At 39.6% G+C, this 25966-nt stretch overlaps 2 protein-coding genes across 3 annotated transcripts in view; both read right to left on the reverse strand.

The window, feature by feature from the left end:
• The window catches only part of cyth1b (cytohesin 1b), a 198910-nt gene extending 198016 nt beyond the window's left edge, over nt 1–894 (reverse strand). Inside the window, exon 1 of the mRNA XM_068004021.1 lies at nt 758–894. Within this exon, the coding sequence (XP_067860122.1) occupies nt 758–776 (19 nt within the window). The 5' untranslated portion in view covers nt 777–894. The remainder of the gene's footprint in view (nt 1–757) is intronic.
• Nucleotides 895–23326: 22432 nt separating this feature from the next.
• The window catches only part of usp36 (ubiquitin specific peptidase 36), a 67032-nt gene continuing 64392 nt past the window's right edge, over nt 23327–25966 (reverse strand). For both annotated transcript variants that reach the window (XM_068004024.1, XM_068004025.1), the window contains exons 19-20: nt 25675–25790; nt 23327–23461 (exon numbers count right to left, since the gene is read on the reverse strand). In XM_068004024.1, the coding sequence (XP_067860125.1) occupies nt 23330–23461; nt 25675–25790 (248 nt within the window). In that variant the 3' untranslated portion in view covers nt 23327–23329. The remainder of the gene's footprint in view (nt 23462–25674; nt 25791–25966) is intronic.

Raw genomic sequence — 25966 nt, forward strand, 5'->3', positions numbered from 1 at the left:
AGTGTGTAACATGTTCTTTGACAGCTATAACACAATCTTGAGATTTTGATGATTTTATAACTCACTCAAAGTTCACTCTCATGGTTAGATATCACCATGAGACCTTGGCTGCGTTCCTGCTTTGCAGCACACTCACTTCCAACTGAGATTCTATACAACTTCGAAGAAGTTTGCACCGAACCTATGTTCTATGAGTTGGTTGTCACTGACTTCCACAATTGTGTGTCGGTGTCACTCTTAGGTTACTGCGAAAAAATTTTTAAAATACAATTCTCGATTCCTCTACTGGCCCCAAACTTCGTTACATGCATCTGTCTCCATGACAATATCACCTATAAAAGAAGTACCGATTGAAAACTTGTATGTGTTTTAAAAGTCTCTCACACTGACTGTCACGTGTTGATTTAAAGGGAGTAGCATCTCTGTCCATTGAAGCGTGGTTGGGAGGCAGCGTGGTGTAAAAACTGGACCCGGCTCCCAGGAGTGTCGGGTCGGGTCGGGATTTCCCCTTTTAGAACAAGTTTGGTCTTACGCAACAGAGAGATAGAGAAAAGAAACATAAAAGAAACATAACTGAAACATTGTTGCAAGCTCGGGGCTTCCCCCCACCCCGGAGCAAGAACTGGGAAAAGGTGCAATCCAGTTTGCAGCCCGCCCCGGTTTGTGCACCCTTTTACCACCTCAGCTACACGTCGCCTCTGCATTGATTTTTTTTTGTTGTGGGGGGGGGGGGTGGAAATAAATTATTTGCACTGACCGTAGTTCTCCTCGTCCATCGTTGAGAGTTTTTCCTGCTCCTCCTCTTCCTCATGCACCGGTGGGCACCAGCTGACGGGGCTCCCTCGCGCTGCGCCCGGGACACAACTCAGCTCGAGCAGACCAGCCACCCTCCCTGACGTCACCGCCCCGAAGCCGCCGAGGGGGGGGGGGCGGGGCCTTGGTGGCGAGCACGTGATCGGGAAGCTGACACGCAAGCCGGTGCTGACAAGCGCTATTGAATTTTACATGCTGCGGGCTCGCCCAAGGTCACGCTACTGTTTTCAGTGCTGCTGCTGTTAATAAAACAAAAGCTGCACACACACACCTCCACACCACACAGTGACATTCACATTAAATTAAGCCTCACAAGTTGGTCAAATTCTGCATGCAATTTGATCATCCCGAAAGCGTGGGATTTCGACCACAAATGGCAACTCTGCTACGCTTGAATTCCCCAAGTTTACCGTCTCAGAACACTCCGTGATTATCCAAAACATTCCACATTGCCAAAATTGCACCATATGAAAGAGAGAATAAGCATGTCAATTTTTTTTTAAATAACTGGTTTCCACTAGAGGGCGAATTTGCTGGCCCTTGCTGGTTGAAAAGCTACCTGTGCAGCTCATGGTAGATCAATCAAGGAAAGAACTAATACGTTTTGTGCTGTACTGTTCAACTTTTTCCAACAGAGTAGAACAGCTTGTTCCTTTTTAAAAAGAGAGGGTGGGCAGTAGAATTGGTTGGTAGGCTGCCACTGGACCTCTGGGAGTTCCCTTTACTCTGCCCCGAACAACATGCCTTGGCCCTAAACTCAAGAAAAGCCATTCCTGCTGCATTAATGATATTTTTTCTGTTTTCCATACCAGTTATTCCACGTCCTCTGAGTGAAATTAGCAATTGGTGCCAAATTAGGGGCAGTTTTTGTGGTACAAAGCCACGCCCACTGGATTGAAGCTTCCCAAAATATTTCAAATTGGTCCACTGCAGCCAAAGACTTTGGTGGGAATTCTTGATCTCAAGAATTCCCACAGAGTGTGCAGTAGTGTTCAGTCTCTTACAGCAACAAGCTGTGGTAACCCCAGAGCAACAGTGGGGAGGGAGCTGGAGGGAAGCCCAGTTTGGGCTGATTTGAATCCAACTCCTAGAGGTAAAAAGGCCAGTGTTGAACCCACTGTGCTACCCAATTCCCCACTGGCACTTTTCTTCCCTATACCTTCTCCAAACTAATGCTACCTTTTCCCCACATTACACAAGAGCTGCTCCCGGCTTCTCCCCTCTTCTCAGTACCACTAGGGAGCTCCTACCTCCTGTTGCTGCTGTAAGGAGTTCGACATCATGTCACTTCATCCATCACTTCCAAATTAAACAGGACATCACTGCACTCTTTGGGCAAGAATTCCAGATCTCAAGAATTCCTGCCCACAGTATGCAGCGTTGAACCTTTTACCACAGCAACAGGTGGTAGGAATTGGGGAGGGGGCAGAAGAGGAGCCCAGTCTAAGCTGATTTTGTCCATGAGCAGGGACAACGCCACCAAACAACATCAGCATCAAAGGTAGATGGTATGTGGTATTCATAACAGTCGTGAAAATCCTCCATTAAAACTCAAAGTCTTAATTGAACACTTCTACTATCATTATGAATGCACAATAAGCACATTTATTTCCTCTTGCTGAGAAGTGAGAAAACTGTGGCAATCAAAATTGATTTGACAATAAACAGGGAAAACAACATCTCAGAATCATATCAAAGATTTGATGAGAACAAAGTCCTAATAAAAATCAAATACTTCACATACCTCTGCTAATCAATGTTATCAGCCAAAAACAATGTAAACAAACACCAGTTGAGAAAGAATAAAGTTATAGAACATAGTAATAACTCTATTTACTATAGTTAATGTTCAATTATTAGTGAAGGTCAGCCTTTGATTTGTACATTTTCTGCTACAACGTTTTCTATTGATTACTGGGTACTGTATAATTTTCATATTATATAAGTATATTTATAGAAATGTTACATCTCTGGACAGTCTGACGGTATGTGAGACTTTAACATGCTGTGCTATGCAATGACAGGACAGAATTTTTATCCAAGATTCTCCAGGTGGCAAGTCCCCAATTCCTGCCAGAACACTGGAGAAAGACATCAAACTTCCCATTTGCGGGGGAAGCGGTGGGGAGGTGAAACAAAATCACAGAGGGCAAATCAATCTCCATCACATTCATGGTCATCCCAATGACTGTTTACATAGTACTATCAGCACCACCCTCTCAGTTGAGGATTGGCGTGGAAGTGGTGGGGGGAGGGAAAGAGAAAAGACAGAATAAGGGACTTGTTCAGACTTGTGCTTTCCCACATGTCAAGTTCCCAGTCTCAATAATCACCAAGTGGAGAGAAGGGAAATTGAAAGGCCACACATATCTTGCCCCTCACATGTTTTCCAGTGCTATGCTGCAGAGTGGCATGTGGAGGCTTCTGGAGGAAAAATAGGGGAAGAAAATAAACCACCATATAACAATTGTAAACCTTTAAATTACACATTGGAGTAAATTAGAAAATGTAACAAATATGAATAGTATTCATGTTATCTAGAGCCAGACCTTTCAGGAGCGAGATTAGAAAACATTTCTGCACACAAAGGGTTGTAGAAGTTTGAAACTCTCTTCTGCAAACGGCAATTGATACTCGCTCAATTGCTAAATTTAAATCGGAGATAGATAGCTTTTTGGCAACCAAAGGTATTAAGGGATATGGGCCAAAGGCAGGTATATGGAGTTAGATCACAGATCAGCCATGATCTTATCAAATGGCAGAGCAGGCACGAGGGGCTGAATGGCCTACTCCTGTTCCTATGTTCCTGTAGTAAAAAAGTGGATTTTAATTATTCATGGTGATTGACATTTTAATTTTCATGAATCTAGTAATTCACTATATGGAATATGGTTATGTAAACATGTATATGGCAGGGACGAAATCTTGACATTGCAACATAAATACAACTGATACCTTGTATATTCTCAGAAATATGCAGTTCTGAACACTGGACTCTTGCTGTGATTGTGAGTCACTTCCTATGCCTCCTTTTCTCCAAGTACCTTATAAAATATTCATATCTTATAGTATTAGATCAGTAATGACATGCTCTTATGGCAGATGAAACAAATCATTTCCAGACACCATTGGTTCTGAATTGAAGCAAGATAATTGAAGTATCTCTGGTAACATTGATTTTTATGATAGTTCACATCTCTCATAAGGAAGTGCTGAATTGTTGATGTCTTGTACAGTGAAAAATAAGCTATTGCAAGAAACAAAGCATAGTGCACTATAGCTCATTCACTCAACAGAAAATATCAGGGTAATAAACCATCCTTACTTTTAAAAGGTTAAACTAACTGCTCTCAAGTACTATTACTGTAATATTACAACATACCAGTTTAGGATTTATGACAGTAGTACCATAAAATAAATATGCCTAACCACTCTTGTAGTATTTTATTTCCATTATTCTTTACAACTTTAAGAATGTACATTCCATATTTACATATAGAAAAATATTATAATACACCTTAAACCAGGATATCATAAAAAACAAAGCCTGTTGACAAAGAATTACTGTTGTCTGAAGCTTACAGTATATGTCCCACAATTCATAGAATCATACAGCACGGAAGGAGGCCATTCGGCCCATCGTGCCTGTGCCTGCTCTTTGAAAGAGCTATATAATTAGTTCCACTCCCCTGCTCTTTCCCCATAGCCCTGCAAATTTTTCCCCTTCAAGTATTTATCCAATTCACTTTTGAAAGTTACTACTGAATCTGCTTCCACCACCCTTTCAGGCAATGCATTCCAAGTCATGACAAATCACTGCTTAAAGAAGTTTCTCATCTCCCTTCCGGTTCTTTTGTCAATTATTTTAAATGTGTCCTGGGGTGTATTCATTGTTTATGCTGATAATTGGTGCTGTAATCGGGGTCCAGTTACATTTATAAGGACAGAGGTTAGCATATTATTTTGACTCCATGAGTGGTCTTCTAAAGGTCACTCTCATCCACCTCTGAGCATCTGTTCTGAGCTGCACTGAAGGGCTGGGACTATGCTGACCACCTGCACTCTTGACCTGAGGCCACATGTGGCCAGGACTGAATTGAATATATGGATGGAGGGGGGAGGAGGGAGGATATGTTTGAACCACATGCAGATGGTGTAAAACTGCCTATTTGAACACACAATAAATTTGTATCCATCCACTGAAATCACACAGGGGTTTAGTTTCTTCCATGTGTTTTCATATTAAACTCTTGACTGCGCTGTTCTGACTAATAACTAAGTTAAAATAGCAGAGATAGGAATTTAATGCGAACCCTGTGCTAATAACTTACTGAAGAAATTAAACTAGTGTACATTTTGCCAATTTATTCAAAAGTGGACTTGATGCTCAACAATAAATATTCATTATTCTAATCCTCTCTATGGAGCTGGTTAGATAATAAACTATTTTTAAAAAAAAACAGAATCTCCAAAGCTTTCATTTCCATTTTGTAATTGCTGTCAAGTGCTGCCACTTTTGCTTGAGCCAAAACACATTTGAAACTTTATTATACTATATTAAGAGTTAACAAAGGGACCTTTTCTCTCCTGTTGTCTGACATGCATAGAAACCTATTGCCTAACTAAGTGTCTTCAAACCAAGCTCCTGAGAAATCCCCACAGCCAGACTTACTGCTTGTTCAGTATTGCATAAATTGTACTATTTTTGCCCATAGGAACAAACCTCACTTACCCAAGTCCAAAGAGCTTAGGTGCAGTTTGGCAACAGCCAAAGCATAGGGACCTCCACTTATGCATAGAAGTACTGCTGGAATTTAATGAGCTGAAGCCACACAGCTTATCAATACAGAGCTACTTGTCCAACCAGGAGCACTCTATCTTTCAGGAGAGCACCATTTTTATGTAACCTTCTGAGAGCAATCCCACCATTCAAAGTTGACTATCCAAAAACTCCTTCTGCAGCCAGGAAGACAGGGTGCGGTAGGTCACCTAATCCAAAGTACTATGGCTTCCTGTTAGGAAGAGCTCTCAAAATAGCCCTGTGCTAATTCCCAAACTGATTTTCTTCCTTCCCACTGCTGGTCTTTACAGAACTTGAGTAAATAATATATTCTGACTCTCCAGTACAGTAATGGAGGAGAGTTGCATTGTTGGAGGTGCCATCCTTTGGTTGAAATATTAAACTGATACCTTTGGTCCAGATGGATGTTAAAAGATCGCTGACAGTATAAGAAAGTACACTTGGTGACCTGGTCCAAATTCTACCCTCAACTAACACCACCAAAAAGCAGAGGTCATTTATCTTATCAATATTTGTAGAATCTTGCAGTGCGCAAAATAACTGCTGAGTTTGTTTATATAACAGACGTGAACATCACAGTAATTAATTTATGTGAAGCACTTAAGAGGTTTGAGATACAATAAAGTATTATATAAATGCAACTCTTCTTCAATGCAGGAGGTCAGGAACAAATTAATCTGCATTCTTCACTCCATGATAACACGTTACTGTTTGAACACAGCAACAACTTCGCACCCTGCCCCACGTCAGGGTTAAAATATAATAGGTCCATAGCGATTATATCACAGATCAGCTGAAGCTATGTTTAAAACATGGTTTGAAAACATGGTCTACTTCTTGGGATCCTGTTTCAAAATCCAATTAGGACCATTAAGTTCTCAGCACCGCAATGCAGCACTGCAAGAATTTTAGCAACCGTACCAATTTGTTAAGTGCAGACAACCAAAACCTTCCAAGAATGCACTCAACTTACGATCTACCCCTCAAGGTACTGAACCAGTTCCATAATTCATTATCAATGCCCAAGAGGTACCATAAGGACCTTTACACTCCAGCCTTGCAGCATTTTTTCACTCACATCCTTACCTCACTGAAAACTTTACTTGGCATGCAATTGATTGATTCATACACCTGTTATCACCCCCGTTATGGTCTACATGCTGACACCTGGGTTTTACTGCATCTCATGCCAACTGGGTCATTCTTTTTGAAAGGATAAGAGAGCCCATAACATCAGAGAGCAATGGGCCACAGATGATAGACTCCTAAATCTGCACCCCGTCACCCCTTACAAGGAGGAAGCTTAGAAACGTTTGCAAAATGAGGCAGGAGGGAGTCAGAGATGGAGGTTGTTGGAGATCAGGAGCTAGTCATCAGGACATTAAATGCTTCTCTTCCATCTCATCATGTTGCACCCATATTATCAGTTAGCAAACTCGATCATGGAATCCTCCAGTCACCACTTCAAAGTAGCATGTGAACTCTATTCTTCAGCAACCTCTCTTCCTCTTTTCCCCCTCCAGCTGTGCCTCACAAAATGCAAGAAACAGGTGGAACAAGAAGGCCCATCTGCCTCCACCCGTCAATACACGCAGTAGCGACACTGGAAAACCAGCCATGCAAAAAAAAGTGGACAGGGATCTGACGTGACAGATCTCTGCCCAACTTCACCGGAATGCCACCAGAAAAATCAAGCAATAAACATCAGAAAATTCTGCCATGTGTCCGAGGTGAAATAAGGCAGGGGGAGCAGCAAACTGTATTTTGCTTGTGCCACAAAGAGTGTCTGATGGAAAGTTGAAAATGATTCAATTTCCTCGTAAGGAAGAAAAGGACTTTGGGGCATTAAAGTGGTGAGGCAGTGGAGCGCCCATGAATTCCAACATTGAAATTCTAAAACTCAGAGGCTCCTATTCCCGTGCCTAAAGTTTAACCGAAGTTCCCATGCATCTTGGAAGTAATCTTCTGTACAAAGACATTTCGATAGTCCAAAACACTCAGAACAGATTATTTAATTATGCAGGCGCTACACAAATTCTGTTCGAAAAGACCCTTGAACAGCTAATTATATATTTCAACTGTGCATGCAAATCTGTTTCAGATTTATTTTTTGCAAGTGAAAATTTTTAACCCTAGCAGGTGTGCATGTACGTCAGAAAATACTTTGCATGTTCGAAACACATGCATGCAAATTGCTGGTGTTAGACCACAAAGGACTTTGAGAAATTTACCCTTATTTGACTCTGCAATCAATAAGTATAATCATAGACAGAATTCAATCTCTTATTTGTAATTGAAGAATGAACCATGGGAGTTTGAAGCTAGTATCTACTAGTTGAGTGAACAATTCTTAAGTTTGTTATTGTATGGATATTACAGTACAAATGAATATCCAGGGTTTAGATTGTAAAAAAATCTTATAATAAAGCCTTTTATCATACAGGTGATGTGCATTTACTCACATCAACATAGCTTACACTTATCAGAATTGTATGCCACTATTCTAATAGGCCACTTTGATCTCTTTCAAGATGGAGCATTAACTGGGGAAATCTGAATTTCTCCCCCTTCTTGCTTCCCCAGTGCATGGGGACTTCACCTGTAAATGACTAGCCAGGAAATGAAGTACTTGGGGGTTAAGATGGGACTTCAGATGAATTTTGCTTTCCTTTCCCCCCGCCTCAGCTTTCTGACAGCTGACTATCACTACTGTTTCACCTTTATTTATGTAGAAAAGGCAAGCACTATTAAAATGAGTGTAATCCCGACATTCAATTGTGTCTATGTATTCCATTTAAAGCCTTTACATCTGGTTTATAATTAGTTGGCAGGGGCTAATTTAGAGGCGGTGGGAACTTGCCAGAATCCTTTCCACATTATTTCACTTATAGTTGTACACCATAGCATTTTGGCTTAAGCCCCTCTACCCTCAAGCACCGGATTGATTAGTTAATCACAATGTGCATTGGCTGTACCACTATTGCTGCTTTCTTGGCTTAGTGGTAACTCTTACCAAAATCAGACGACTGTGGGTTCAAGCTTCACTCCAGGACTTCAGTATAAACTCCAGGCTTCAGTACGCTGTAGTACGGAGGTAATGCTGCATTGTTGGAAGTGCTGCATTTTAAATGAGATGTTAAACTGAGGCCTCCATATGCCTATTCAGGTGGACCCAAGATCCCATTGCACTATTCAAAGAGGAGCAAGTTCTCTGACAAACATTCCTCCATCAGCCAGCACCAGCAAAAACAAATTAACTGGCCATTCACCTCGTTTGTGGGATCTTACTGTGCGCATATAGGAACATAGGAACAGGAGTAGGCCATTCAGCCCCTGATGCCTGCTCCGCCGTTTTGATAAGATCATGGCTGATCTGTGATCTAACTCCATATACCCACCTTTGGCCCATATCCCTTAATACCTTTGATTGCCAAAAAGCTATCTATCTCAGATTTAAATTTCGCAATTGAGCTAGTATCAATTGCCATTGGCTGCCACCTCTTCCTATACAAGTCAGAAGTAATTCATTAGCTGTGAACTGCTTTGGGATCTCCTAAGGACATAAAAGGCCATTATATAAAGGCAAGTTCTTTTGTTCTTTACAGGAGGCTTCTTTGGGAAGTTAAAATCCAGTTTTCAATATGAACAGATGATTTTACAAGGCCTGTTCATTGTCCTACGGCAGCTCTTGCACACCATGTTACACGTCAATTGGGGAAAATCTGCCAATGATTGGTAATTCAGTGCAAAAGCCATTTTAGGCAGACAGTGGCATCAGTCATGCGTTGAACTTGCTTGAATTTACCCAATTTGATGACAATTACCCTTAACTGGAGCTGCAATATTGACAATTCTTTTGCTTTCAAGAGCACCCAGGTGGATATGCTGAACACTTCCCTCCCTCCCTCCTCCCCCACAACAGCAACCACTGGCTGGTTGATTGCCTATGGCACTAGATCGTTGATTGCCTATGGCACTAGATCGTTGATTGCCTATGGCACTAGATCGTTGATTGCCTATGGCACTAGCTCCCAGTTATGTGCTCCAAGCACACACTGTTGTTCTTAAGAATCTTTACTCACTGAAGAACAAAAAAGTACATAGATGTTAAACCAAAGTGGCAAACTCTGCAGGAGATAGTCATACCCAACTTCCCCATCATCTTAAGATGTATATTTCTTTAGAGAAGATTAAGATCTTTTTCTGAAGGTATAGGGGCAGTTACGATACAAGCTCATAGGATTAGCCAGGGAGTACCCGACATGGTTTAGCATTCTCCATTCACTCTTTTGGAGAATTTGGACATTTCTTTGCACTACTGGTAACATAATATCGCATGCATTTCTGTACTTGATAGCAATTTTGGGATAGTTCTACAAGACAGGCTTCTTTTAGAAATTTTGGGAATGGATTACAAAATTGGCTGAAGGGAGAAAACAATGAGTACTTGTTAGAGGAGTTATGTCAGGCAGCAAGAGTCTAGGATTGGTGTTGGGACCACTACTGTTTCTAATTTAGATCAGTGACTTGGATTCAGGAACTCAATGCAAATTGGTAAATTTTTCAGATGATATTAAACAAGGAGGCAGCGGAATTTGAGGTGGCAGCATAAAAACAAAGAGTTGGCAAAATATGTAAGAGGGCAGAAATATGGCACATTATATTTAATGCCGATAAGTTTACGGTATAGCACATAGGAAGGAAAAATGAGCAACATAAGCACTATATGAATGGTGTCAAAATAACCCAGGGTGAAGTTGAAAGCGACCTAGACGTCTTACTAGACGCAACATGTCCAACCAATACAGTGCAGCAATCAACACCAATAAAATGTTGAACTATACAGCAGAATACAAGTTAGAGGAAGTCAGCACTGCATAGTGCTCTGGTTAGACCACATCTTGAGTGATGTGCCCAGATTTGGTCACAAAGACACAAGGGAGGCATTCAAGCATTGGATGCAGTGCAGAGAAGAGTCAGAGGGCTGATCCCTCGTGCCAGATACAAGAAATGATTGAAGAAACTTTGAAGCTTTCAAAAGGGTCTGACAGGTAATCTTCTTGAGATATACAAGATTGTTAATGGCAAAGTAAATGGTGGGAATAGGACATGGGGACACAGAATCAAATAAAAGGCAAATTTACGATTGGTATCAGGAAATTCTTCGGAGTCATCAATGGACTCTCCAATAGATTAACGGAGGCAAAATCCTTGCAATCATTTAAGAAAGAATTGGATTGGGGGGGGGGGGGACTTTAGGGTCACCCTCATCCATGATTCTCTTATGATCTGTGGCCAAAATTTATGTCACATGAAGGTTAATTACAGGCCTAATATCACTGTTCCTATTATGTTGTGCTTTCACTTTGTTTTTTTTTAAATTTAATTGAAAAATGTTCTTTTAAAAAACATTTTTTTAAAAAATGCTTGTAATGTTCACAAAGTAACAGTATGGCACAACGATCTGAGATAGCTCTCAACAATGGGAGGACGTTGGGAATTTATGTCCACAAATAATAAAGGTTATAACCAAAAAAATAGAAGTTATAGAACTTGTGTAAATCACTTGAGTTTCCCTCAATATATCCTACAAGCTTTTCCCTTGATGTCAATTTTTTTTATAAGCATTCTGTTTTATTAAATGACATGTACATGGTAATTGCTTGGGTGTTGCTATAGAGTGGTGTGGAGCTATCCCTCGAGCCAGCTTGTCACTGTAGCTACCATTCCTGCACCAGTTAAATTGTGGGCATGAAGTAGCAACAGGAGGTAACAAATGGCAACGGTTCAAAGGAAGCTCCGATGTAGAGAGGCTGTGGTTTGTCTCCACTGCACAGATGGATGAAAAATGTCTGTCAGAAGAGTAAAAGGTAAACATAAGATGAACAATCATGGTGACCAAGGTAGACCGAACGAGTTAAAACAGTACTCAATAACTTACACACCCTCCAATGGAGAGATGGACAAGTTGAAGGCACACCCTTGATGTGAGTAAAATTGAAACTTACACTTCCATGGATCAACCAACAAGAAATCAGGAAATGACAGACAACAGAGTTTTCAAATTACTTTTTTGGTCAGTTTTCTTTTTCGAAAACATAGCTGCAGCATACACTTCTCCCTGGTTCAGTAGCCAAGACGTGCAATTGAAATAACAGCTCTGTGCAAAAATGTCCCAGGCAATTTGCTATTTAACTTAATGTTTCAGGAGACTATCAGAGTCCCACTTAATACCTCCTCTTGGCCTTACATTCCAAGCAGAGGTGAAGAATTCAGCTTGTTGAAATTGTAGGTGTGAACATACAAACTACAATTCCATGGTACACCAACTTACTACACCACCAGATAGCTTCTCATTGCTTTTAAAAACAACTTTTTTTTAAAACTGATTTTTTAATTCATATTTGGAAAAAGTATTTATATCATGGAATAGAATTTTAGAAATAAGCACTTTCTTCTGACAGTAAAGCTCAAACACAAGTTTAAAAACAAAATACAGCTTCTGAATAGCACGTTTGAACAAATCTCAAAGTTGCTGTCTATTATTCAGTGAGGACTCCTACTCAATGTCTGCATCACCTCGACTTTAAAATAAATTTGTTGGACTATAACTTGGTGTTGTAAAATTGTTTACAATTGTCAACCCCAGTCCATCACCGGCATCTCCACATCATACATATAGAGCAGCACTACAATATACAAAACATTTTTTCTGATACCATCCAGAGTTGGTTAACTCAGTAGAGCCTAACTACAGGTGATAAGTAGTTTACCTGGCTATAAAAAATGAACTGCAACTAATCTGCTCTTCAGCCATTCTTCTGTGTGGGGCTTGCTTCCTCTTGGTGCTCATTTTACTTTTGTTCAGGGAGGTTGTTTTCAAAAGGGATTGACAGGTGCTTCACAAAAAAAAACATTGTACCTTACCCTACTGTTTTATTGCACTGCAATTCAAAATGTTAAGGATGAACAAGAAGCTGGATTTTCACTTATTAAAGGGATAGGAATGGAATAATAGATGATGCTCGAGTTAAAAGCCATTTTACACATCGGTATACATTGTGCATCATCGCCGTCTTCTGGCAGCAAGGTAGTACTGCAAGCAAAATTCAAACCTTCATGTTTTAAACATACAAATACTCCTTAAAGTGGAGGGAAAATGAGACCTCCCCACTGAATTTTAAGAAGCCAGAAGGGCAGTCAATGAAATAACACAATCAGGGGCAACCCAACTTAATATTTAAACAAATTGTTTTGGCCACTTGTCTGAATTAAAATATATTTTTAAAAACTCTTAACTCAGATGAAGAGTAGACAGACAACAAAAAGCACAGAGGATAGAAAGACCATTAGAAAATGAAGAATGGAAAGAATAAATTTAAGATCAAAAGGTGAAAAAGCAAGTAACTTTGCCACTAAGGGTTGTAAAATCCTATCCGTGCCTGATGAAACTGGATCGTTATCTGGAAAATAGAATGCATGTGCCCAGGTCTGGCCATTGTGAAAAATATTTCAAGGAGGAACAGAATTGTGGTTTGCAAATTAACTGGAATGAATAGAGCTACAGTTAATTTTAAATCTGAGATTGATCAGATTTTTGTTAACCAAAGGTATTAAGGGATATGAGGCTAGCGCAGGTATATGGAGTTAGGTCACGGATCAGCCATGCTCTCATTGAATAGCGAAACAGGCTCGAGGGGCTAAATGGCCTAATGCTGTTCCTATGCATATTTTTCCTCAAAATTAAACAGTATGGACTGAACAGGAATAGCTAAGAAAATGGAACCCTTTTTTTTATAAAAGTGAGGAAAAAAACAAAAGGCACAAAACAAAAAACTTTGATGTAAACAAGTATTTGAACATGACGCACACATTAACCATTTGTTTGGCAGCCATCATTCCAACAGGAAAAGAAACCAATGCAATAACCAGAGCTCCAGTTCACAACTAGCTTCAGAGTCACCATGTGCACCAATTCCTATGTACCTTAGCTTTCTTCTGTCATTTTGTTCCTTTATTCTCTTATTTAACTCCTTTTATTTCTTGAATACGTTAAAGTGTTCCAAAAACTGCATCTTCTGTCAGCCAATCCATGGCAGTAGAGAACTTTGCAGCACATACTCTCTTCCATATTAAATGTTGACACAACAGTTAAGAAAGCAGATTAAATAGGTAAATTCTGTAGACCAGAAAAGCCACTTGTACAGCACTGCCCTCCAAATTATAGTAGACAGTTTACCTCAGACAAAATTTCTGACAATTTATGAGGTTAATTGATTCATAAAACAAAATGTAGCCACAATACTGCAAACAGCTTTCCATATTCATAAATTCAACATGATTTTTTAAAAATTCATTCCCAGGATATCGGCCAGCATTTATTGCCCATCCCTAATTGCCCTTGAGAAGGTGGTGGTGAGCCGCCTTCTTGAACCGCTGCAGTCCTTGTGGTGAAAGTGCTCCCAACATGGCTGTAAGGTAGGGAATTCCAGGATTTTGACCCAGCGACGATGAAGGAACGGCGATATATTTCCAAGTTGGGATGATGTGAAACTGGGGGGGGGGGGGGGAACTTGGTACGTGATTGTGTTCCTTTGCACCTGTTGCCCTTGTCCTTCCAGGTGGTGGAGGTCGGGAGTTTGGAAGGTGCTGTCGAAGAAAAGTTAAAAACTGCTGAAAGTATACTAATTTTGTGTAGTTTAACTAAAGACGGATCCCTGATGAATTACAAATCTGGTACAACTACGTCTGGAATCAGACAACTGAAAGGGCAGAGCTGAAGTAGGTCACATTATCTGAACTAGATTGTTTAAGAGTCTTGCAATGCAAGAGGCCCTGGGTATGCAACAGCCAGTGATGAATTCCTCTCTAGTCCATAGCTTCCCACAGCCATGTGACTGATATCAGGAATTCAGTTTGGGATTTTGAGGAAGAATCTTTCTCCCATCAGTTTGAGAACAAAAGATCTGAGGGGGCTACCTTCTGGAAAAAAGAATTTCTGAAAAGCAAAAAGTTGCAGTTTCACCATCCAAGCATGGAGACTGTCAAAGGCTGTGGTGCTGTAGTCTCAACGGTTGGAAACTAAAGTGGCATCTTGCTGTTCTCCACTGTGGCAAACTGGTAGATGACTGGTTGACTGGCTGGGTAATGCCCATTCGGCACGGCAAATTTTGATGCTGCTCAGGAGATCTGCTACAGTATATCATTTTCCACAATGTGCTGCTCTACCAATCTTACTATGTGCTAAGTCTCCAGTGGAGCTTTACAGAGAGGTGGGGCTTTGTGCCCTACATTTTGTAATGATCTCCGTGAGCAGGACAGACTTTCCAAAAGCTAGAGAGTGAAAGTGCTAAACTGCTGCTTAGACTCAGTTGTAAGCTATTGATGCCACATCATCTTACATTCATGTCAGTTACAGGATTTCCAATTCTTCTTAAGGTGCCCTTTTAAAAAACTAACAAAAAATATATTCTAATCATAATACTGTATATATTAAAGGCTATATATTAATGGCATTATTGTACTCATTTAAGTAATCTGAAGAGGAATAGTTAATCTATTAGAATATATAGTATATTAAATAGCTTTGGATTTATAATATCTGGCATTTAAAAAAATTCAGCTATTTTCTTAACTTTGTAATAACCAGCCTCTGTTCTATAGTCCACTGAGACTCAACAATTGGCTCTACAGCTAAACACATTTAATATTTCAATGGAAGTGTTTAATTATTGTAATACAGATTGTGCATCAATGACAAAGACATATACTAAATAACCTTGCCAACATAAGGATTATTTTTCATTTCTTCTAAGCTTTCTTATTCATTGCCTTGACCCTTTGGTTCGAATTAGTAAAGCTACATCTGGTGTCAACTGGACTTAATTTGAGTTCAAACTTTGTATGGGAAGGAAAAAGTACACTAATTTTATATGCATTCGTATCTCATACAATTTCTAAATTATCGTTATCTGTAGCTAAGTGTTATTTCTAGACTATAGGTTTTGGTTTGTTCTCTTCGGGAGACAGGTTAAAACAGCAGCAGGCTACCAAATTAGTGGTGCAACTGCAAATACACTATTAAAGTAGTGAAGAATGTGTGTGTATGTTGGAGATAAAGCATACATCAGCTTTCATAATAGTTTGGCATCTTATTAAAAGAGAAGTGGACGGAAACACATGAAATCTATATAAATGTGCATATTTTATACACGTCGCAAAGACAGAAAACATTATTGCACACATTTTCAAGATATTCTTTATCAATAAAAGGCAAATGGCAAAACACAATGCCAAGACAGAACACTTAACCAGAAGGAAGAAACCTTCAGACTAGAATCAGTGTTCAAAACCATCAAGATTACATGGGGCAAATCATCAGAATACTAAAATAGATATATTGCAGATAATTCACATCAACATTTATATGATCAAAGCTTGAAACCCTGAAACTGTGCCCTATATTATTAACTGCATTGATATTAGTCAATTACTTGACCCATATATATTTTAAATATAATAAATCTATTTTTAAAAAATAACTACTGGCATTTGATCAATTTTTCAATTCTGAGCATATTGGAAGCACAGGATATTCCATACACACTAGATCAGGTTTTTCTATACAGTCCAGACACCTGTATTGAGAAGAAAAATACGAAAAATAAGATTTCAGTTTGGATACTTTATAAAGAGACAAATCTCTGTTGAACAGGTCAGAACAGTGTGATGCGCCAATATTTTCAATACAAATACGAGAACATTGTGTGGAGAGAAAAGGTATCCAATACTGGATATTGCACTCAAAATATTGAATGATTTCTGTACAAAGACTTAAAGTAGATTTGACTTGAAAATGATTCTGCTTTCTTTAATTTTGGACTAGCATGTCTGAAATGTTACATCACTTCAGCATTGAGTGTTTGGGGTGGGGAAACTGTGATTTAGTTTTATACCATTCGCTGATTATTGTGTGTATGTTGGAACTGTGTAGGGAGATCTCAATGGCATTAGAAACTAACTATACTTTCAGCCGTGCTCTTGGTTACCAGAAGCTTAAAAAATTACAAGTAGTGAGATTTGAACACTGCTATGACTAAATCCAATTTTGCAAATGGGATCTAATCCCTAGATTTGAAATTGAGCTTTATCTGGACCCAGCAAAGTTTTTCTTTAAGGAAGTGGGATTGCTGTAATTCTCCTTTCTGCACAGACCCCGCCGCCCCTCCACCCCCCCCCCCCCCCCACCACCACTTTACGGTTGAGGAATTAGGCAGATAACTATTCTTAATTTTACAATATGAACTAAATTAAAAAATGGACAATCCCAACTTGGGTATTTGGTTTACTCGTTACAGTATTGTAGAGGGAAAGTCAACCAAAAGTCCTCACCGTACTCAATTCAGTTGTGTTTATGTTTGCTTTATGTTGAGGCACAGAAAACCTCAACATAAAGCAATATTGCACTGGGTGTACAAAGAACAGCAGAATATGCAGCTCCTACAACTCAATGTTATTTTTCTTCATCTGATACAAACACATTAAAAAAGGTCTTGAATCTTTCTCACAATCCAGATGCCACACTTTTTTATTGATGCAAAGCAAACTTTAAAAAAAGAGAAAGACAGACAGTTGGGTTGTTTTGACTTGGGGCCAGAAGATTACAAGCAGCTACAACTGCCCTCCAATTGACCTCCAGAGTTCAAAGGCAGCTGCAATTCCCCAGCTTTGGCTATTTAGACAACTCCCCCCAGGAAATGTTTAAATAGTGGCCTTAAAGGGAAAGGGCAGTTAAACACAGCTGCACGTTAGCCCGTTAGTAATACCATTAGCATCCCATGAGTGCAATGTTGAACATAATGGGAACCATGTTCTCTAAGCCACTCAATGTCATAGAAACCACATTAGCCTGATCATAGCTCTCTTCACCCTCCAAACCATTCCTTCTTCCATTTGAAATTTAGAAGAATTGTTAAATAAAAGCCCTCGGCCCTGGAAATTTAGTACGTTATTGCTCAGACTTGACCTTTAAAAGAAAAGGAACAGGTTGGGGAAAAACACATCTTCTGTCCCAGCTATTTTAGAAAACATTTCAGAATCAATTTTTGGTCCCAGCTCCCAGTTTAGGCTGTAATTTTCAGCTCAACATTTGGGTGCATACACATAAAACTGAATGGTCAGAACAAAGTAATAAATTTACGATGGCCTTACTGACCCATTGCTCACTCTTCCATTCTCCAAGGCATTACCTCCAGCAGGATCCCTGCTTCAGTCAGGTCACAACACCTAACCTCAAGTATTACCCATCATTTACCAAATCTCTCCACACTCCAGCTGCCCAATATAAAAATGATGGGAACGTATATTAAAGCTAATTTTTGAACTTCAATGTAATCTTCAAGCAGCTTTCTGCATGGTGAACCACTTCATGCAGCTAGCAATTATAGGCAGGAGACCAATCCTCAACTCAAGTCTCAATCCTAAAATTAAAACAATTGATTGGTGTGTAATACCCTGTTGCTTCACGAATGAAGAAAACCCTCCTAATTCATACATGACGATGACAAATGGGTTGTGAAGGTTTTCATTCGAGTAATATGCTCAGTACCAAGTTACGTGTGAATAATTTTACCTCTGCTGTAAACCAAACAATTATAGTTTTTTCTTAAATTTATAGGTGGATGGCCATGGGTAGGTGGTAACAACATTGCAAAGCATTAACTAGTTCATTTATAAATTTATATGGGTAAGCCTGTGGTATGATTTCAAGTAATTCCATATACCATTCTATTGGAAATGCATCTTGTTGGTGAAGTTACTATTAAAATCACAAATCTGAATCCTGAAACACTTGCTGGACTCCTATCTGAATTTCTTTGAAGTGCAAGATGTTCATTATCCAAGACCTCAGTTAACCATAGGATGTCTCTCTCAGGTGACTTTAGTTGCAATGGAGGCATCAGATTTCCACTGAGCACTAAGTGAATTAATATAAAATTATGTGTCACAGAATTAAAGAAAGCAAAATACATTCAACAACTAGCAGACATTGCTTTTTTTTCCAAATGTTGGAATGATATGCAACAGAAATTGCAACTGAGTTAAGTCTGATTATCAGCAAAGCTCAGTAATAGTTCTGTAGCTGCAAATGTCTTCCTTACAAAGCCACCAGTTGACCAGGTAAAACTAATTTCAACAAGTCATTTCAGTTAATACTGTAAACTTAAAACGCATTCCATTGAAATGAACTCAATATTCTGCTCAAACATTGACATTTTTTTTTGCTCAGAACTCCCAAAACATGTCATTCAATTCTTTCAATACAGTTTAAACAAGATACGAACTGGGCTGGTACTAAATTTTCAACGTGTTAAAATACATTTTTACAAACAAAATGTAAACTCTTGATAATTCAACCATTAGAAAAGACACTTTTCCACAGGAAAGTTGTTTTTGATTCTAACTACACCCCTTCCTAATATTAACATATTTCACATCAGTTTTTTTTAAAGGTAATATTTTCTGTTTTTAAACCAAATAAAGATTACAATATCCTAAAGCACCTAAGGATCTAGTTACTTACACTGGTATTTTACAGGGATTTGTTGTTCAATGAAAGATAAGAGCATATCTCTAGTTTTTAGAGCTGAAGATTCGAAGCAGACAAAAGTAAGGCAAACTCTAAATTGATTGTTTATAAAGCAACAAGTTCAGTACACGCTCAGTAAATCACTGATTAATGTATACAGTCACATTTTAATATGTATTTCGACAGTCCTCAGTGTCTGGTTTCACCTCAGAGTAGCGATTCTGCACGCTGTTTCAGTATAACAGTACTCTGCCGGGAAAAGTAACGAGTACCTTTAGTGGTGAATATACATATTGTAGAAGTCTGAGTGAATGAAATTGGAATTATACACAGGCTGGGAAATAAAAGTTTGGGGGGAAAAAATCCCCCCCATCCCCAAACAACAATGTTACAGCAACAACACTGGAAACGTTGATTTTCTAAGCAACTAATCTTGACATTCAGAATACTTTTTTCCCTCCAGAGAACATTTAAAATAAGGAAAACTTTTTTTTTTAAAAAAAGGTGCCCTAACAGAGTGCTTCTTTCCTAATATTGTGCAAATGGAAATCAAAAACATGACTAAAGGAAAATCACTGTTGAGCAGTTCATATATGAATGACGTCTCGACTCAAAATCTTAAATTGCTGCATTTTAATTTGCAACCAATTCCCTTCTGCTCTCAAAAGCTTTACTGAATGATATCCGTTTTATAGGCACTTCATTTGCAAACTGCCATGCAGATTTTATACTGCATTAAATAAAGTGAGATGGCTAATTAATCTAATAACAAGCTAACCCGTCAAATAGGACACCTTCTGAAGAGGGGGAAGTGGAGAGGGCATTAAAGACATCCAAAATCAGCTATTCCAATTGAGGAAAAGACGGTGGATATACAGTGAAACCTGTATAAACAGACACTCCCAAAAAAGACACTTATTGAGAGACCCAAACAACTTACATGGCAAAATACACACGAGACACTCTTGACACTTGCAAATTACGAACGATGGACAGTCTTCAATGCACCACGCCCTTTTACAACTTAAAACACGATACACAGCCTGTTGCAAAGCTGCTGCATCTGGACCTTTCACCGAGTCGGGATCACTCGCGCTTCCCCCTTGCAGCTTGCTTCCATTCTGCTCACCAAATTCTCTTGGGCCCGTCACTTTTGCGAGGTCAGTGTATGCAGGTCAGCATGTTTTGTGAAAGAATGGCTTTTGTGGAAGGGGGAGTTCTTTACCCAGCATCCATTGCGGCACGTCTCTCCCAAGGATAGAGCGGTTTCTCTGCCGCTATGGACGCTGGGTAAAGAACTCCCCATTCGACTGAATTTTTTTTTAAAAAACAGTACATGCAATTACCATTTTGAAAATAAGGTCACCTGCAAAAAAAAACAGCTGATGCCAGTCCCTAAGGTGTCCGTTTACAGGTAATTTACAGGTTTCACTATTTCTTTTTCCCTCCCAGTGAGTAGAGGGAAAAGTAAGGAAAAATAGGAAGAAAAAAGAAATGGCAGTAGGGGAGAAAATATATTTTACCATCTAGAGATATCTTAGGTAAACATAAATGTCACTAGGTGCAAGTGATGGGATTTACAAATCAACGTCTACATTCTATGCTGCATATAAAACTATTCATGTAAACATAATTAGCAAAAATGCTAGTTTACAGAAACAGTGCAGAACTTGCACAAAGCAGGGCCTTGGCTTTCCACCTCTTCAGTTTATATTTGATCATAAAATGAATTTGAACGTACTGATTGGGAAATGTGTAATTTCCCAATGACCAACCAACTGGTCAGAATGCACACCATAACCTTTGGCAAACATGTTTTCACTGAATATCATGACTAGCTGCTACAATGCAATATAGGACTTCCGTTTTCATACCTCCAAGGGCAAGAGAAAATGGATATAGTTGCAATGCGATTCTGCATTTTGTCGCATAAACCAGAAACAACCTAACACAAACAATTAATTTCCATGGAATTCTGAATGCAGTTTTTGCTCTTTTTTTTTTGGGCATGATGAGCTTCATAAAATTGCACAGTTAATCCAGACTCGCCTGCAGACCCTCAGTTCATGGCTAGTTTATCTCATGTTTCAGCTCCGTTACCACGAATGAAGGTACAACCCCTCCTCCAAACACCTTAACTTGGGCATGCAGCCAACATGAACTGTTTCAGCAGCAGTCTTTATGTTCAAACCAGTAACAAAGACATTGAACATCACTCCACATTGCTTAACAGCCTTCTGTGCCTCTTCATCCTATGGACATCTTCAACTAACTGAAGTCCGTTTTCTTCTGCAAAACAACGTGAAACTATTAAGGATATATAAAAACAAAACATGACACCTATTTTGGTATTAATTCGAAACAACTTTTTTTGGTAATATTCTAAACACACTTCCCTTCCCATTAACGATTCCAATTTAACTACACTCTACAATGCATTCTTCCTGAAATTTTACGGTCTGTATGAATAAGCTATTTAGGTGGTTTAAAAAATGTCTAGCCTCTCATTTCAACACAAATATTTGAACTACAAAAACAATGCAACTCTGATTTATTGAGATTTGATCTGGTTCTAACAAATTGCATGAAAATTGTAAAAATATTCTAAATTGAACAAAATTATATTGTTATTTGGTGCAGTGCAATATACAGCTAGCAGAACTGATGAAAGCTATTTTTAATTTTTATCTTTATGACAAAAATTAACAAAACATTTGCAAAAACTTGAGAACATTTATTTAAATAGAAAATGTATGCACAAGACAACAATGCAGATATATGGAATTTAAGCATCAAACTGACTGCCTTGCAAACAATTTATAAAAAAAGGGAAATCTACAACAGGTACCCTCAATTAGAAATCATAACTTTTGTGGAATATTACCAAAATTAATCTGGCAGTACCAATTTCCATGGAAAAACTGTCCCAGGATAGGGGCAATCATGTTGAAAGAGTACGGGCAATCTCAAGAGCAATTCCAGGGTTTGGAGCCTGGGAGGAGGGGAGGCATGGGGTAAGAGAAGGGGTGGACGAAAGAGGGGGCACAACCAATAGTAAAAGAAAATGGTGTGAGATGCACCCCTCTTGGTCCCAAATTGCCACACCTCACCCGGGAGGAGGAGAAAGACAGATCGTTGTCACGGAAATCAGAGCAGACCAATTTTCGGGGAGGGGGACTAGATAGTGCAAATAACTCTTTCACCTGTGCATCCTGGATTTGAATACACTCTGGACTTGATCAGATGAAAGCTTTTCCTCTGTGGGCTCCAAGATTGTTATATGAAATCAGTTTGGATATCTTCAATCCATTACCCTGGTACAGTCCACAGTACAAATCAACCTACAATTCAGCACAATTGTTTAATGTATTCAGAGCCATGAGGACAGCGCTGTGGGAAGTGGAAAAGTTCATACTAGCGAAGAGCAAGGTAGCTTTCTGAGGCAACAACTTGCATTTATATAATATCCTTGACGTAGTAAAACGTCTCAAAGCGCTGAACAGGAGCGATTATCAAACAAAATTTGACACCAAGCCACATAAGGAGGTATCAGGACAGGTGACCAAAAGCTTGGTCAAGAGGTAGGTTTTAAGGAGCGTCTTAAAAGGACAGATAGATAGAGAGGTTTATGCAGGGAATTAGAGAGCTTAGGGCCTAGGTAGCTGAAGGCACGGCTGCCTATGGTGGAGCGAAGAAAATCGGGGATGCACAAGAGTCATGAATTGGAGGAGCGCAGAGATCTTGGAGGGTGTAGGGCTGGTGGAGGTTTAGAGATAGGGAGGGGCGAGGCCATGGAGGGATTTGAAAACAAAGATGAGAATGTTAAAATCAAGGTGTTGACAGGCCAGGAGCCGGTATGGGTCAGGGAGCACAGGGGTGATGGTTGAATGGGACTTGATGTTAGTATACGGGTGGCAGAGTTTTGGATGAGTGCAAGTTTATGGAGGCACAATGTTGAGGTTGTAAGGAAGGAGCTTTACTCTGTTTCTGGACTTGCTATACCCAGGCTGCAATCCCCTGATAGTAGCACTGACTACCACTGGAACAATGTTCCATTACTGTCTTCCTTCACCTGTAATAAAAACAGTGCTGGTGAAACACCGTCACTACACGATAATACTTACACTTCAAAATCTGGAGTTAAAACTGGAAAACTTTCCTGAGTGAGTGGTAGACCAAAAATTCCTCCTGTTCTGCATTTTCTGGAAAGCATTAAAGCTTCTTCTCCTTTCTTTTTTAAATTTCTTCCATTTTTTAACCTGAAAATACAAAATGCAAATGTCATGAGACCTAAACGTGACTAAGTCCCTTCATAAAACCTTCTGTAAATCTACATAACCTCCAGAATATCCTACTGGAAATTGGACTCAACACATACATCTGGAAATTTACTGTCAAATTCTAACCCCACTGCATCCCATTGCCAACAATTTCCCCAAGCACTGTAAACAGTACCAATGATAGGGAAGATTAAAGCTTTTAAGGTTTTTGGTAGAAAAGGTTTGAAGTAGCTCCTACACCCTCTCCAAAAAAAAAATTTCCCCTCTTCTGACGGTGATGCCTGCCCATCTAACCGTACCCTCACTAGGGTACGGTTAGATGGGCAGGCATCACCCTCTGGTACCTCAGCCACTTGGCGTGCTTCACATGCGAACAAGTACAGGTCGGTTATCTGACAGTTACATCACAGTAAGCCTAATCCCATCCTCACCTAGCAAGCACGCACACGCAACTCTAGCAGAGGGTCACCGCATAGTAATCTGGAATAGAATCTCTCCCGTTGCGCCAATACTGCTGTCCCAGCTGAGATCCACTAACAGCGTAGATCTGAGGAATTGAATCTGTAATGTTCCTGCTCTGTACTGCTCAGAGACAGAAGCTTTACCTCTGAGCCAAATGGAATAGCTGCTCCCATTTCCATTAGCTGGAAGATACAGAAGTGATTCAGCATTTGTACATTAGTATCACGTGGTATAATTTCAGGACCACAGAATATACTAGGTTTGCTGGTCGGTATTGAAACTTTAGTCCTACAGAATCAAATGCACATAAAAGCATAAAAAAGTGCTATTTGATTACCACAGCTACTTCATATAACCACAGCATCTGCCACTACTTTAAGTATTTATACTGGTTCAGTTTGTACAACTTAAGAAAAAGTTATTCCATCAAGTCAGCCCCATCTATAAATTCTACGAGGGTGGGATTTTAGAACTGTCTAAAACATTTAAACCTGAATAAGACTTCAGAGAGCGAACAGAAAAACACAGGTATAAATAACATTTTAACATAAAAACCTCATTTTTGCAGTCAGAATCTTAAAACTTAAGGGGGCAACTTGTGTTGGCTTTTTAAATGTAAAAATTGATAGATTAATTTTCAAAAAGTGTACATAGACCAGCAGTGTCCAACTTTTTGGACACTCGGCCAAGGCGATGTGTCACAAGTAACAAGTGTATGACTAAATTGCTTTTTGAGTTAGGCAGCATACAGATAAAGACATCTAAATTCTATTTTGCCTTTTTTGGGAGTAATTGGACCACACCATTTCCAGCTTCATCACTTCCAAGTGTTACACCCTCTCTCCTCCTCCCCTTCTCCCCCTTTCTATCTTCCTACCCTGCCTCTATGCCCCTATTTTTGTTCTTCTTGCTGTCTATGCTCCTGCACTTTGTTTTCACTTTCCCTTTTTTCAAACCTCTGTTTTTACCTCTCTGTGCTATTTGTGTTGCAAGAGCCATGAGCATGAAGACTCCAGGGAGAAGACAAGTTAGAAGCTGCAGCAGTATTGGGTCTCAGGCGGGCAGGCAAGAGGTAGCATCATTAGTGGTTACTGAATCCAGGGTTTATTGGGAAGCGAATCTCAAGACGGTACAACATACTGGTGGTGGTCTGACAATCTCCTGTCTTCGGGTCTTCCATAGTCTATTAGGAGGGCTGGGGTGCTGGTGTACTCAGGCTCAGCAGTGCCATGTGAACCTTTAATCTTTTAATTTTTTTTAAAAAAGGAGGTTCTGGATTGCTCCGGGATGGGCTGGCTAAGCCTCAACTGCAACCACCTCTCCCACTTCCAGCGGAGCGCCGTAATACGGAGTAAGATGAGCACTAGGAACAAAAAGTGCTCACCTCTGGAACACTTGCTTCAGTATGTCACGATATCGCAGGTCCTAATTGAAGGGGGAAAAGCAGTGCTGCTGGAAGCGACAGTTTAATGTATGCCTGCTGCGTTCCCCAGCAAAAGATCAGCTGTTTTCTGTTGGCGGGTTTCTTGCAGCAACTTTTCTTTCAAAAATTCAGGAGCTGCTCCTCAAGCCAAATTCAGCCCAAAGGTCGGGGGTTCAACACCCCGGATAGATTATACAGTAGAAAAAAAGTCTTCAGCGTTTCACCTATATATTATTAAATTTCAATAGTTGTCTGTACTTTGGATTCAATTATGAAAATAATATCACGAATAAAGATAAGCTCTTACCTTCCCCTGGTCAAACTCTTCATCCCATTCATCGATTACACGTTTATGTTTTGCCTGTTTTGTGTCATGTACGGCATCTTCACTGACAGCTGACACTCCCCCATCCCAAGTCAGCACTAACAAAACAAAACGTCAGAAAAGGACCACGATTCAGAACCGCATCTTAAAAAAAAATCTCAACACTTTAATAAAAAGGTGCATCACTTTTTTTCCCCCTTTTAAGCATCAAAAAATTCTATAGATCAATGAGAAGAATGCCAGTGCTAATTAAATGTTCTCTGGCCATATCTAT

Source organism: Heptranchias perlo, chromosome 23 (genome assembly GCF_035084215.1).
Source record: "Heptranchias perlo isolate sHepPer1 chromosome 23, sHepPer1.hap1, whole genome shotgun sequence".
Classification (NCBI taxonomy): Eukaryota; Metazoa; Chordata; class Chondrichthyes; order Hexanchiformes; family Hexanchidae; genus Heptranchias; species Heptranchias perlo.